This window comes from Corylus avellana, chromosome 9 (assembly GCF_965113065.1).
Source record: "Corylus avellana chromosome 9, dhCorAvel1.hap1.2, whole genome shotgun sequence".
Classification (NCBI taxonomy): domain Eukaryota; kingdom Viridiplantae; phylum Streptophyta; class Magnoliopsida; order Fagales; family Betulaceae; genus Corylus; species Corylus avellana.
In genome coordinates, this window is record NC_142498.1 from 21,374,062 (window position 1) to 21,389,830 (window position 15,769).

General features: G+C 34.4%; 3 protein-coding genes across 4 annotated transcripts; 2 read left to right on the forward strand and 1 right to left on the reverse strand.

Moving 5' to 3' along the window:
• Positions 1–4,248: 4,248 nt before the first annotated feature.
• On the forward strand, positions 4,249–4,739 carry LOC132189015 (uncharacterized). Its single transcript, XM_059603481.2, has one exon. It carries the CDS (start codon positions 4,296–4,298, stop codon positions 4,635–4,637), a length of 342 nt encoding a protein of 113 aa, XP_059459464.1. The 5' UTR covers positions 4,249–4,295; the 3' UTR covers positions 4,638–4,739.
• A 1,289-nt stretch (positions 4,740–6,028) lies between these two features.
• On the reverse strand, positions 6,029–7,804 carry LOC132190445 (WEB family protein (DUF827)). Its single transcript, XM_059605435.2, has 2 exons — positions 7,551–7,804; positions 6,029–6,756 (listed from the first exon to the last, which is right to left on the reverse strand). Exons 1-2 carry the CDS (start codon positions 7,695–7,697, stop codon positions 6,253–6,255), a joined length of 651 nt encoding a protein of 216 aa, XP_059461418.2. The 5' UTR covers positions 7,698–7,804; the 3' UTR covers positions 6,029–6,252.
• Positions 7,805–10,552: 2,748 nt separating this feature from the next.
• On the forward strand, positions 10,553–15,259 carry HXK3 (hexokinase 3). Of its 2 annotated transcripts, XM_059605441.2 has the most exons (10): positions 10,553–10,674; positions 10,932–11,222; positions 11,594–11,744; positions 11,843–12,025; positions 12,818–12,892; positions 12,978–13,133; positions 13,234–13,329; positions 13,427–13,554; positions 14,234–14,315; positions 14,658–15,259. In XM_059605441.2, the coding sequence occupies exons 2-10, from the start codon at positions 10,951–10,953 to the stop codon at positions 14,994–14,996; spliced, it is 1,482 nt and encodes a 493-aa protein (XP_059461424.2). In that variant the 5' UTR covers positions 10,553–10,674; positions 10,932–10,950; the 3' UTR covers positions 14,997–15,259. The 2 variants fall into 2 exon arrangements, with proteins under 2 accessions (XP_059461424.2, XP_059461423.2); XM_059605440.2 differs by lacking the exon at positions 10,553–10,674 and having other exon boundaries at positions 10,812–11,222.
• The last annotated feature ends 510 nt before the right edge of the window (positions 15,260–15,769 follow it).

A 15,769-nucleotide genomic window follows, 5' to 3' on the forward strand; every position in this document is an offset into this window, starting at 1 on the left:
ACTAGTTTATCTGTACATGCAATCTACAATATGAAATTTGTTCAAAATAGGTGACCTTTGTAGCTCTTTTTTTTTTAAAGATGTTTGAATTCATATATTATTCCGGCAACCTAATATTAAAGAATCTCAATCTACCACCGATAAGGTTGGCATTTGAAGTTGTTGAATTGGGGATAATCAAATCATTCTAGGGCTGAAATGGGTGGTTCAATCACCTCCAACCTAACCATTTTTTTTATTATTTATTTAAAATAAACGGTCCAAATTAAAGCTATTTTACCATGTTCGGGATCTCAATTCTTCCAAAATTCAAAAAATCACATTAATGTCTAATCTAAATTATTATCTGGTTATGATTTAATTGTATTATACTATCATATATATTTTAGCTTTTACTTTGTAGACTACCAATTAAATCCTTGATGGATGTATAATATGGAGGGCCACGTGCAATAATCTCGGATCAAGAAAGCGAGAGTTTGTTTAACTTTGACCAGGCAGCACTTGCTATTTGCTAATGAAGACAAGGCATCATGTAGATTGTGGTCTTATGCGCGAAGGACAATTAATGAGTGAGGGATGATAATTGCGCACACTTGCTGGAGCATATGCGCATTCATTGAATCATTGTTTCTTATTGTTTGTAGTGTTTGGAGCATGCGAAAATGATTATTATAATTTGACACAGCACCATTTATTAAATATAGGAGCTTCCTTAAATGTTTGTTAATGAATTTGCCAGTGAGATTACCCAAAATCTTGCACAAAAAACTATATACATACAAGTCATGGAGTCTCATGAGAAGCTTCGTACGTGCTTGCCCAACTAATCTTTCTTTTATTTTCGAGGTACCTTAATTTGTAATTTGTATGCTATTGAAAAACCTCTTTGACCGATAGTGAGGTTCATTTGGATTTACAGTTTCAAAACGTATAAAATTGTATAAAAAATGCATCATTCAATCTATAAAAGTTCAAATCAATATGAAAAATGAAAAATTCAATAGGAAGTAAGATTTTGAACTCGACGTGTATTTTTTATTTTATTTTATTTAATCCACCTTAGATTGGCTAAAATAGTTGATGATGTTCCAAACAAAAATTAAAATAGAGGGGAAAGTGAAGAATGATAAGAATTATTCTTGGCTTGATGAAGAGGTATGCTGCTGCATAAATGAATTTTAATTCTTCCTTTTCTCATACAACGTCCTCTTTTTGACCCAAAGGCATGTTATTCTCCCTAGCTTTGCTCAAATTTTTCCGCACCCATTCTTTCAATATAAAGGAAAGCCACGAGTTTCATCATCTAGGGGCATTTTTCTTTTTCTTCAAGGATATAAATATATAAATAATAATAATATATTAAAAAAAAAAAAAAAACAACCCCAAAACACATTCACAAACAAAGTCAAATGTTTTTTCTTCCAAAACAAAATTGACTCATTTGACTTAAAAAAAATGACTCATTTGGAATTGGTCCGGCCCTTTTGGCAAGCTTTGGGCTTTAGCCTGTCTAATCTCTGATCCCTGAGGCTCATATGGGCTGATGTTTTAATTGAATGAGATAGGAATCGTCTGCTAGTTACGAGGTTGTTGGGTTCTGTCTGCCGTCCCTTCAAAGGGCCATTTTTTATTTTATTGCCTCGGCCCAGAGACGGAACCCGGGGCTCCTATAGGTTTGTCATTGATATTGGGTTCACCTAGTTAGAATTTGGGCTTGGCTTCCCCTCACCAAGTTTTATTGCTTCTCAAATTCCAGCTCATTACTATTAGTGAGAGTTGGTGATGGATAGGTTAATGGCATTGACAGATTAGTCAATATGGGCATCATTGCATCCAACAAAAGTTGTGCCTTAAACGAATGATGGAAAGAAGAATCACATCATATATACCATAAACTTTCTAAAAATCCATTCTGCTTTTTCAGCCTCATTGAGCTGAAAGATTTTCAATTTATCCTTTTTATTTATTTATTTTTTATAATAAGATTTGAACTCAAAATATTCTTCAAATTGAAGGAAAATTATGGTCAGAATTTAAAGTTTATATATATATATATATATATATATATATGACTTCATATTATTTAAATTTTGTAAAAAACGTACAAACACTCACTTCATAATTCATATACACCAATCATGATCGAAATGCCACGTTAATACTTATCAAAAAATATTTATTGACGTGTGGAGTTTAGAACGTTAATAATTTCTGACGTGTTAGATTCAACACGTCAACAAAGCCTTTATTGACATGGCAGAAATTAAAACGTCAGAAAATATTAACGTGACAAAAAGTTAACTAATGTAGACACATCAAAAAATCAATTTTTTTTTTTTTTTTTTTTTTAGTGATCATGAAATGAATTACATTTAAACTTTTCTTATGAAAATAAGTATTCACATAACAATTTATATTTTAGTGGCTGACGTGGTTCACGCTAGTCATAATAACTAAAAAATTGCCAATTTATTTTGCTAAACATTTACATGACAAATTACTTGACTCAAAAAATGTGAATTGTTAGGTTTTGTTGTTGGTAAATTTAGTGTTAAAACGTCTTTGATTATTAATAGTAGGTATAAGCTTAAATCAATATATATCATTAAGAAGCTAACTCAAAATATTATAATTTTATATTTATGAATTTATTTTTTCAGTTCCGATAAAGATTGGGTCCAATTGATGAATAAGAATTAATGAGCCAGGCAGCTGGTGACTTCATCATTATCCAACCTCTTTAGTTTAAGGAAGAAAGTACAAGACACAATTATAGTGTCTGACAAATCATTATTATCTCAAGTCATCTGAATCCTTACCCAATATCTCATCATGTTCTAACTACTTCCAATTTTTGTTTATTACCAAATGACTTTTTGATGTTTCATTCATTTCTTATTCTTTGTTTTTCGATTTTGTCCCTATAAATTTTAGGTTCCATGCATGTATAAGCCAGCCAGCTTATTACAGAATTTACAGGGGATGGACCACCTGGCTGGGCAATGATCTTTTAATTGGATTAAAATGGCTAAAAAGACAATTACAGGTTTAGCTTTTTAATTAATCTCCTGTCTAATTGATAGATTAATGAATCTTCTAATAATAAGGCCGACATATAACGTACGTATATGCAGCGGTAAATGTTCGGCATAATCACTCCATGACTCAATGATCACTTTCGCTTCTCAGTTTATCTCCCTCTTATAAAGGGTTTAATAGACTTTTGGCTTTCACAATTAAAATTATAAATTCTTCACAATGAAAATTGGCCAAGACTTCGCATTTGTTCTAAGGGTATAGGGTTGTGTTATTTACTTGACAATTTTTTATTTTATTTTTTAAATTATGTTTACTTGCTCTGAGTAGGTTGTTTCAGAGCTTATTGTTAGATTGTCAAGTTAAGTGTTTGTTTCTATAATTTGTGTCACTCTCCTGTTCTCTGGTTGTAATATCAAAAATAAATAAATAATTGATTGTGGCTGTCAGGCTAATGTGATAAGCATGCCACTTTGTAAGGGAATTATAGTGAAAATGGTAATATTATAAATATTTTCATTATCCTTTTCATGTATTTAATATGACAGATAGGCTCCACATATGTTTATCGTTAGCAAGTTCACATGCTATTAATCTTAAATTCAACTCCAAACATTTTTTTATTTTTTACATCACATTTGTCACTTTTTATTATTATTCAAATAAAAAAATTAATACAAAACAATTTTTTTAATTTTAACTTTTATCCATACCAAACATTATTACTTTTTTTTTTTTTTTTTTTTTTTTTTCCATATCAATCAAATCTTATTACAGTTTTAGGTTACTAAACAGTAATTGTCCAATGCCAAATAGCCCCATTGGGAACAAAAAAGGTTAACTCATCATTTGCTCTCACTTTGAAATCCTCTTTTAAAAAACTTTGTTTGAGAAATATGACGAAGGCCCAAATGGTGTTAATTAAGCTTTGTAGGTACGTTTGTTAAGTGTTGTTAATTAGTCTAAGATGATGAAAGAAATCCAATAAACAAAGTGTTTTTGTGAGGACAATGGAAGCCCATAGAATGATACAAATGATTTGGGCACATGGACTAGTCTAGGAGGCCAAACATCTTTTCCCTACTCAAATATATGTTCTCCTTTTATTTTTGAGTCCTCCCACATTTCCCACATAGAATAAATCCGTGCTTGGAAAATCTCACCCCCCCCCCCCCTCGCCCTTTTTATATCCTTCACAACCAAACGACACCCATCATAGCGTTGCACTTCCCGGAGGCGTCAAAGGGAGGAATACAATGCACAGGCCTCAAAGAGAGAGCTTTGTCATACACGTAAGAAGCTCTGCTGTCTCTCCCACCACCAACTTCATAAACTTTTCAGCAATGAAGCTCTTCGATCGTTTCCGTAAGATTCTCATGCGCCTCTTGTTTTCGCTCCCTTCTCGTGGCTCTTCGTCGTCTGCATCCGGAAGGCAGAAAAACTGCGACGGATTTGAGCCGCCCAAGACTTCATGCAGCTCCTATTACTCTTCCCACTCGCATTACAACGAGGCCATCGCCGATTGCATTGAGTTCTTCAACAAGTCGTCGCAGGATGGCGGGGTTCTGGATGGTCGGAAATCCGATGTTATTGTTTGACATCATATGCCGTAATCAAATCATGTCGATCCTCCTTGTTTCAGGTTTCTTGCTTTATATCTTGCTTATTCATACGGCAAAATGGGAAATATGAGTTCAGTGTTGCCCTGTTTTTTTGCATGTGTTCTTTGACTTCTTTCTACGCTTTCTCATATGGGCTTCTGCTTAATCAGCTATCTTTACTTCCCTGTACACCGTTAGATTGCAATAAAACTTTGTTTTTAGTTTTATTTCAACGAGGAGAATTGATTTCTAAATCATATTTTTCAGAGGAGTGATCTTAATTAGCCTATTCCAAGTTAGGGCCCATTTGAGTACACTCCTTTGAAGCTTGAATCCTGTCACCTGTGAGATAATTGGGCCACCCACAATCCCCAAAAGGAAAAAGAGAAAGACTGAAAGTGAAGGATGTAATTTTATGGTTTGGCAAAAAGAGGTAAGCCTTGTAAATGGTCCCTTTTCAAAAGGTTTGTGTTTGATCTAAGAAAGAAAATGCAAAGTCCCTCCTCACGCTAGTGGGAAAAGATCTGAAGATCTACATCTTATGGAGATCCAAAATGTAGTGAGGAGAGCATATAAGTGACGGATAGATTTGTTTAGTCAACCTGCTCAATTATTCTATCAATTGGCTTGGACTAACTTTACCTATAAAATAAAAAAAATGGCTTGAACTAACAAAATTTGGGACCAAGTTCCTCACAAAATCTTGAGAATAAGAAAGAAAAAACTATAGTTACTCTTCCAATTACCGCTCAATTTACAATATTTCTCTTAAACTTTTAAAAAGTTGTAACAGACTTCATAATTACCTAGTCCTTTCACTTCGCCACAAGCAGTTAGAAATTTTTTTGTTAAATACACCTGAAGATGGGTAAAAAATCCATTATACCCCTATCATTTGTATGAAAATATAATTGTGTCCTTATATTAAAAATAAAATCCTGATGGAAGATGGAAGAGACCCATGGCCTGGTTGCGGGTCCAAAGGAGACACATGGCCCGGCCACCAGTCTGGAGGAGACCGAATTTGGACGAGACCCAGACCCACGACATGGCAATGTATCTCCACACACACATGATGGGTTTTGTTTTTGGTTGTTGCTAATTTTTGAATTTTTTATTTGAAGTAGGGGTGTTATAGTCATTTTGTCCATTTTTAGTTGGATTTAATAGAAAATTCTAATGAAATGGGTTAAGTAAAAGGGCTAGATACTTAGAGGAGTTAATTGCAATTTATTTTTTAAAATTTTTGGATGACATTGCAAATTAAAACAAAAAAAGAATAGAATAGGCTAGTTCCCAAAGGGTAGCTCAATCGACTGTGAACCACGCTCAATGAAGTAGAGATCACTATGGAATAGGCTGAATCGCTACAAGAAAAGTATGCTGCATGCTTTGGCTCTCTTATTGAACATTCAGACTCAGCTTACAATATCATTTCATTCCGGACCAATCAGCTTACAATCTCTTATTGAATTCACTGGCTAGAATTGCTCGAGGAAATTGAAAGAAAAGTCTGGAAAAAAAAAAAAAAAAAAAAAACAGTTTGTTTCTTATTATTGTTGTAAATGGAACCGGAAATACTATATATTTTGAAAATTTTGAAATGCCCTGATCAAGGAAGTCGTGGGCCTCGTGGTAGAGCAACTTCTGGGGTGCCTTTTTTCTTGGAGAAAAGCCCTCCTATCAAAGGGATCAGTGGCTTTTTCTTCTTCTTCTTGAGAGAAGGGTGTCTCTCAAGTCTCTCAACACCTTGTGGGATTACAACTTGTGCTAAGGCCGGAGGATTTGCGAAAGTCACGTATCTTTTCTTCTGGAATTCCAATATTCCTTCTTCACCAGAAATATTATTAGTTTTTGTTGTGACCTCAAATTTCGTTGAGTCCTCGACAAACTTGACGTCTTCTATCTCTGTTTCCCTTACTTGTTTCTCGGATTCCCGTTCCTTCATGTGTCGGAGCTCCCGCTTTGTCCGCTCAAGCTCTTCCCTGAGAGAAGAGAGGCAAGTTGCCATAACCATGCTTTCTTCTTTTGCTTTCTCCAGGCTTTGTTTTGTCTCCTCTAGCTCTGATGTAACATCCCCATGCCTCCATGGGCCATGCCCATTTTCGCCCTGCATCTATATGATCAAGCAAAGCACAAGTCTTGAGTGAAGTGCTAAAATATTAATGAAATAATGAACCGCATTTTCTATCTTAATTACATATTTTATTTGGGGATAATGCTTGTTATATGCTTTGGTATGCATTCAGTGCAAAGAAAGAGATTGATTCCCTAATAAAGCTTACCTAAGTTTTTATTTCCATTTATTACATTTATACTAATGTCACTAGGAATTAAGTATTAATTGTACCTTATAAATAATAGTATACATATCGATCCACCTTTATTCGGTCACATGATAAAGAAGATTAAAGCCAAAATCTGTAGCGATATTCTCACACCTCAAACATAAGAAAACTTGTGTTGAACCGTATGCACAAGCAAGCACATAGAGCAGTACAAAGAGTGAAAAAGAAAAATAATTATAATATCATCGATCTCAATCTTGAAGTGATCCAAAAAATTTATATGAGAACAGTTGTGTTATAAAATTGTAAATTTAATTATTTAATTAATATTCTTCTTCATATGCATGTGAACTCAAACTTTATATTCGAACTCAAGATTCTTACTTTAATTTCACGTTAAATCACTAATTATCCTAAAAATTTAAATCAATAGAAAATTATAAATTTAATTGGGTTATACAAGTACCCCAATATGCTATGGCATGAAATACAGCTTTATGCTAATTAGAGAGATTAAAATTTTAATTAAGAATGAGTTGTTACTACAAATTAAGCAGATATCAAATATATATAATAGAATGAATGCGAAAATACATGCATGATGAATAATGAATAATGGCACCTCTTTGAGCTTGGTGGCGTAGACCTCTCCGGCTAAAACTTTCTCGCCAAACAATGTGACGGCCTCTTTGACAGACCGGAAGGGTGCCCTCGTGTCAATCTCCGCCCTTTTCATCATCACAACTCCATCTTCCTTACCCATGTTCATTCAAGTACCTTCAGAAACCCACAGAGGCTTACAATATTGAACGAAAGATGGAACCAACCAAGAATACCCCTTTCAATTATTTGGATTTGAGAGAGAGAGAGAGAGAGAGAGAGGGAGAGAGATTTGGGTTAAGGGAGGGGGGGTGACAACTGACAAATATAATGGGGAGCTTCCTTTCTTCGCGTCCACTTCACTAGATTTCTGTTACTGCTATATTTGAAGGTGAAGCCGGTGGGTGGATGCTCTTTGCTATGGACCTGGCTGGCCCGTATATATTCATCAAAAGAGAGGGACTCTTCACCTATAGCCAACGGAAAAAAGGCCCACTACTCTTCAGTTTCCTCACTTAGACAATATATCAAATGTTTGAGTTGCATTAATTTGGCAATTTTTCCTTTCCCCTCCTTGAATGATTAATGATGTTACACAACACATAAATGTTAATTAAGAGACTAAGTTGCAAGTTGGTGGAATAAGTTCAACTATTTTAAATGACGCGACATTATGTCCACCATTAAATACAACGAAATAAAATCTTGATCCTGGAATAACTTATCTCAATTTCATTTCAATTCAAGTGGGTGGTTTTGTCCTTAAAGAATGATTAATTGGTACTTAAAAAGGTCCATTTCATTCAAAAGACATCAACCGAGTCCTAGGTTTATGTTTATTTACAATTAATTCTGGAGTGCAATACAAGTATACCTTTTAAAAGTCCCTCAAGTGACATGATTCCAAAAAAATAAAAATAAAAAAAAGAAATAGTTGTTACAAACTTACAATGGGCTCTCAAATTCGGAGAGACTTTTAATTACAAAATGCTACCACGCTTGCTCTAAACTTCTTTTATTGATTATTTGTACTCTCCAAATATGGAAAAATAGATAAAATAAAATTATTAAAAAATATATTTTTTATAAAATAGAGAAAGACTTAGAGCACTTCATCCTCATGTATGGTGTTTTAGAAAAATAAGTAGCTAATTAAGTAAACTTTTGTGGATGCCAATGTAATCGCTCTAAGCAGATAATTAGAAACAATTTTCATCAATCGTTAACAGAATATTAATCAGCTTGTCCAATTTATTTACCATTTTTTTTTAATCTGTTTACACTAACAACTATTTCCATTTATCTCGTCATTATTTGATGATAACGACCACCAAGCGAGCACGTGCACGGAGAGAGAGAGAGATCTACCACATGACCCACTGCTGAGTGCTGATGCCATAAATGCACGACTAAACTTTATGGAACAAATGAGCGGGATCCAATTAGTTATATTTGATCAGCATTTTTATCTTTTTATACCATGATTCAAGTGAAATATGTGAAAAAAAATATTCTAGTGGGTATTGAGTAGGACGTGAATAATTTCTTATTAACATATATATAACATGGTTTAATCGACTTATTGCATTATAAACAGAATACCAGTTACGGACCTTACGGTGTGTGAAATAAAGGATAAGAGTATCTTATCTGTAATTATTGGTAGGTAGTGGGTTTGTTAAGAAGCATTATATGTTTGTTAGTGTTTTATTGTTTTACTAATTTATTTATTTTTACATGTCCACACAAGAGGTGTAATGGGGGATTCAAATTAGTTACATTGCTTCATAAGGTGTGATCCACAGGCGATTGAGCTACCCCTTAAAAACATTTTTACTAGTTGTTCAGTTCATTAGTTGTTTTATTATTGTTGTGTGGATATGGCTCTTAGTGTCAACATTGAGCGTTAATTGTAATAGATTTAATTATATTAGTAGTCCATGTTCAAGTTTATTTCTTGTGTTGTATTTTGTTATTTAAGTACTACATTACTATGCAATAAGAATCAACCAAGTAAATTATTCAAACACTGTGTTTATGAAAGTTAAGAGTACCTGTAATTGCTCAGAGGAGATTTAAGATTTCTCGAAAATCTTACAACATAGGAAGTCCAAGATTTTACTATATTATTCATCTTTCTACCTGGTTTTCATCCTAAGATACGTAAGCATGTAACAGAGTAAGGTAATATTAAAATGAAATGAATAATATGAACATTTATAAACACCATTTTTCTCGTGTTAATATTGAAAATAAAGGATAGGAGTAAGGTAAGAATATATCTTATATTCCAAATTTGTCAAAGGAACTAAAGAGTTCCAATTTAGCGACAACTTTTGCAAATGTTAACATTGCATTGACATTATTAATTGAGGCATATTATATAATCATTTTTAAACCCTTTAGATTTGTGGACTCCACACAAATTTAATAGTGAATTCATCAATTCACTATGGAAATGGTTAAAAGATTGTTGTGAAATAATGAATTCTATCACTTCTCTTATTAATTATATGCCGTCTCATCAATCGTTTGATTTTTTTTTTTTTTGGTTTATTATATATGTTGTTGTAATTAGCAATAACTCATTATCCAATTATCTCAATTTCAAGTGAATTAAGAATAAGATTAAATTTTACAAATTGAATAATATGTGTTAATTGGACGTGACACCATATATGCTATTAAATATAGTAAAACAAAATATAAACCATAGAATAAGTATTCTCTATTACACTTGAAATAAAAAGAATCGTATTCCGTTATGAATTTCAACCCGAACCTCTTAATTTAATGTTAAAATATTAACTTAAATAATTAAATAAATTTTAAGCTCACATGTAAGTATTAAAATATTAATAATAAATATAATTTTGACTATAAAATTATTTATAAACCGATACGACTGTCGTTACTCGTTATTATAACATAATTGTTGAACATAGAGTGATCCAACAGGTCACAATGCGCGTATAGTGCACGCAAGCGCATCTGAGAATAATCCCATAATTATTTACGATTTGACCGGACAAGAACAAAGCAGAGATGCTGTGCCCACATCGTCGTACCCGCCCACCCAGACGGAGACCGGAGACGGTAGCGAAAAATAAACATACAACCCACCTGGCACCTGTTGGCTGTTGAAGGTAACGACCAGTTAGCCAAAGGAAAGGAAAACCCGTTAACAGAAATCTTTTCTGTTTTTTTTTTTTTAATTTATTATTTATTTTTTTTGTTACAATACAATAATGAAATTTTGAACCTAACTGTCTTGAATCCCCTTCCCATCAAGAAATAAAAGAGCAACAAAACCACTCTGTTACTATGTACTCTCGGTTTCAACCTCTCTTCTTTCACTCTCTTTCCTTTTCGTCTTCTTTCTTCTTCTTCTTCTACTCCATAGATCTTACCGTCTACGAGCAATGTCAGTTGTCGGAGCCTCCCCAGCCGTGGGATTGTTTTGTGTCCCACGATCCCCGCCCAGCAATATTCCTCGGTTCAGGATGGCCGTCCGATCCAGCGCGGTCTCGGTTGCGCCAATCTTGACCAAGTTAAAGCACGAGTGTGCAACCCCCTTGCCGCTTCTCCGCCACGTGGCCGACGCCATGGCGGCTGATATGCGCGCTGGGCTTGCGGTTGATGGTGGTAGTGACCTCAAGATGATACTCAGCTATGTTGATAGCCTCCCAACTGGGTATGTATGTATATATGTGTGTATCTATGTTAGCTCTGGAATTGGACACTTTGATCCCAACTCTATGGATGTTGATTTTATTTGGTGTTGATTTTCTTGAGTTGGGTTTAGTTCAGTTTGCTAGAACTTTTAGTTTAGTATGGTGTTTGATCTTGCAAATCTTGAAATACTCTAGTTTTGTTTCTCTCTTTTTGTTTTTCGTACTATTTTGGTGCCAAAGTTGTTTTTGATTCTTACATGTCGAACAAAAGTAATTTTATGCTGGTAAAGATCAAGAATACCTTCTTTCTTCTTTCTCTGAATCTTTTTTCCCCCCTCAAACAACCGCTCTCTTGATTGTTATCTAATTTATATATGCTATGTTCTGAAAGGAATGAGAAGGGATTGTTTTATGCGTTGGATCTTGGTGGCACAAACTTCCGGGTGCTGAGGGTGCAGTTAGGTGGGAAGGAAGAGCGTGTGATCGACACAGAGTTCGAGCAAGTATCCATTCCTCAAGAGCTCATGTTTGGTACCTCTGAGGTCTGTTTGCCTATTAATTACTTTTGGGTACATTGTTTGTCTGTTATGGAAATTTGTTTATGAGCTATTATTAATTCTTTTGAGTTCCAAAACTGCAGGATCTTTTCGATTTCATTGCTTCTGGGTTGGATAAATTTGCGCAAAAGGAGGGTGAAAAGTTTTACCTTCCACCTGGAAGGAAAAGGGAGATTGGATTCACATTTTCTTTTCCCGTGAGGCAGACCTCTATAGACTCCGGCATACTAATCAAGTGGACAAAGGGTTTTGCTGTCTCTGGAACGGTTTGTATTTTCGCATTTTCCTGATAATTGTGCAAGTAGGAGATGCTATTGACAGTTTTTGACTTGTTTCTACTATTTAAGTTAGCAACAATATTCGTGATTGAAGTAGATCATTGGTATTCCTCTCCTAAAATCTGTTTGTCCTCTTCAATTCCATTAGTTGCTATCCTGAAAAGTGACTGGAGCAATATCTGAAGTATATATCTAAGCATGATATATATTAATTCTATTGTGGATGAGAGGAGACCCCAAGGAGAAGTTCTGTTCCTGATGTCTTTAACACGATTATCTTAAAGACATCAGGAACAATTTCAATTTTATTGAAAACATACTCCCTTAAATTTTCAAGCATTTCCCCTGCAGTTCCAGAAAAAGGACTTTTTGGTTAGTGGTTCTCTTTGGGAAGAGACTTTCTTGTGCCACTGGTCGATTACAGTTGGTTGTATGAATCCTCAAAATTTCTCAATGCTGTGATCTAAGTTGTATCATGAGTTTGTTTGACGAGACTGCAGAAAGAGAGACAGTTTATGATGTGGTAAAACTAATGTAGTTCACAATGATGGTTTTGTAAATTATTTGATTGTCAATTCCATTTCCATGAAAAATTGAAGATTGAACAAACTTTTACTATAATGTTTTGGCGCTGATCCGACTCAGAGTAACTTTTCTTTGCTCTCTTGGGTCAATGTTTAATAACCTGGATATGGTAACTTTTAGCCATTTCTTTAAGAATGGTGGCATAAACTTGTTAAATTGATACAAGCATAATGGAGAACTTCAAACTCCTTACAGGCAGGAAGAGATGTAGTGGCTTGTCTGAATGAGGCTATGGAAAGGCAAAGACTGGATATGCGAGTGTCTGCCCTGGTATGTTGTTTCTCATGCTAGCATTCTCCTTGAAGAAATTTGTAGAACAATAGAGTGCAATAGTTTATAAATCAATGCAATGTAGGTCAATGATACTGTTGGAACATTAGCTGGAGCAAGATACTGGGATGATGATGTCATGGTTGCTGTCATTTTGGGTACTGGAACCAATGCTTGCTATGTTGAACGAACTGACACTATTGCTAAGCTTCAGGGCCACGACTCTTCTTCTGGAAGAACGGTGTATATGAGCACTCCAACTCTTTTTTCTATCTTTATAGTCTGCTACTCATAGTTTATATTTTAATCCTTAATTTAAAAAATAAAATCTGTTGATTCAGATTATAAATACGGAGTGGGGTGCATTCTCAAATGGTCTTCCTCTAACAGTTTTTGATAGTGATATGGATGATGCTAGCATAAATCCTGGTGAGCAGGTAAGCTATAGTTTCTGTCGTCAGTGTTAATTTACATCTGATGGTACTAATGAAGTGCAGACTAAGTTATCGAGTGTTGTTTACATTTCATGGACAGATATTTGAGAAGACAATCTCTGGAATGTATCTTGGTGAAATAGTACGAAGAGTGCTACTGAAGATAGCTGAAGCAGGAGCTTTTGGTGATTCTATTCCAGAAAAACTATCCACGCCATTTGTACTCAGGTTCCAGACTAGAACTTCTTCAGCATAATCTAGTGATAGTAGAAGTTTTAATTAGCCTAGAGTGATATTCGTAGATCTAAATCAATTATGTTGCTATGTGGTCCAACTATAGTTAATCAGGATCCTATATCCATAACAAAAATGGTTATGATGCTTTGAATAAATCTCTTGATAATCAATGGAAAATTTCTCTCTTTTGCCCCTTTTTTCACATTGTTCTGTTCTAAAATGACACTAAAAGGTAAAAGTTAAAGAAAATCTGTTTATTAGGAATCAATAGACCATGAAATATAAATTATACTGCTGATCACGTGAAACATAAGTACTGATTATTTTCACGAGCTTCATCATTTTGTAAATTGGCTTTCATGGAAAATAACGCTAGTTGACTCAAAACATTGTAGTCGTCTTCCATCATATAGCCTCCACTCGATCTTTCTGATGTTGTGTCATTGCTTTTTCACTTTTGTCTTTGCATTTTCATGAAAAATACTGTCCAACTAATCTTGTTTTAAAGTTAGGTATAGTAAGTCATGAGGACTTGGCTTTCGCTTATTCAATTGGCAATTGCAGTGGGCTGACCTCTTTTCAGGATTACCTTTCTTTCTCTGCAGCTAATCCCCATTTAAATATATTAGAGTTCTCAGCTTACTAATGTATTCTGAACTAATTTTTACAGGACCCCAGATATTTCTGCTATGCAGCAGGACAACTCTGATGATCTTAAAGCTGTTGGATCAATCCTCTATGATATAACCGGGGTAAACTCCTCACGTTACCCTACCCTTTTGAGATTCAGCCTCTATAATGTGATAATATATCAGAAGTTGGGAACCATGCACTAGGAGTAACTTGGGCATGTGAGAATAGTCTTCAAAAGCATTTTGATTACTCTTACAATTTCAAACCAATTTGAGTGCGGGAGTACAATGCAATAGATATCAGGCATTATCAGGCGTATTTTCCTCCTCCTATATATGCACAACATACATGAGTGGCATCTAAGGCAACCTACAGTATACATGAGTGACATTTATCTATGATTTTGTTTGAGCAATAACCAATTTTCCTGCTTCTGTTTTCTTTCTGAATATTGAGATTAGGTTGAGAGCAATTTAAGCGCAAGGAAGATTGTCGTGGAGGTATGTGACACCATTGTAAAGCGAGGCGGCCGCTTAGCTGGTGCAGGAATTGTGGGGATTCTGCAAAAGATGGAGGAGGATTCACAAGGTCTCATCTTTGGAAAGAGGACAGTGGTGGCTATGGATGGAGGCTTGTATGAGCATTATCCCCAGTACAGAAGATACTTACAAGATGCGGTTACAGAGCTTTTAGGGTTGGAAATATCAAAGAATGTGATTATAGAACACTCAAAAGACGGGTCTGGTATAGGAGCTGCTCTCTTGGCGGCAGCGAACTCTAAATATGAACACGACTTCTAGGGCATGACAGCATCCTACTGATCACAGACAGGGTGATATACTGTCTTGTAATTTATCTTCAAGCTAGAAAGTAGAGAACTTTGTTTTGTATTGTTATTTGATTTGGCTTTGGATTAAGAATAAGAGTGAAGAACAAAGTGTGAGTTGAAAATTCTCTTCAAAATTGTAATATAGCAGTGTTTTGCAGAAGAAATGCACCATCATTAAATGGTGCAAATTTTTGTTGTTTTATACAGTAAGATTAATTATTAAAGAATTCTAGTTAACAAGTTGTATTCATTCATACATTGAATTATTTTGTTCTATTCAGATCCTCCCCTTATACGTGCACCATGTGAATCTCTTAAGACCTCCATTGACAAATGAAAGTAAATTTCACAAGTCTCAATATCAACTTCATGCTTAGTTTGATTTCTGTGTTCGTTTGGCACCACAATTTTGTAGGCTAAAAATGCGTTTTAGATAAAATTGTGGAAAGTATTTTGTTTGGAAATGCGTTTTGGAAAAAAAAAAAAAAATAGCTATTTGAAAACGTGAAAAATTATATGTTTTCATATATCAGTAGAGGATACGTTTTTAAAAACCTACGATTATAAAGGCTAAATTTCAATTTTTAGGACCAGATGACCATTTTACTAAGCGCTTAACTATGTTTTAAAAAAATATTTTTTCATTAACTGCAACACGTTTTAAAACGGTTAAATCAAAGAGATGCTATATTATATTTACAATATTAAAAAAAATTGATATCAAATAAAGTTTTAAATTTGAAT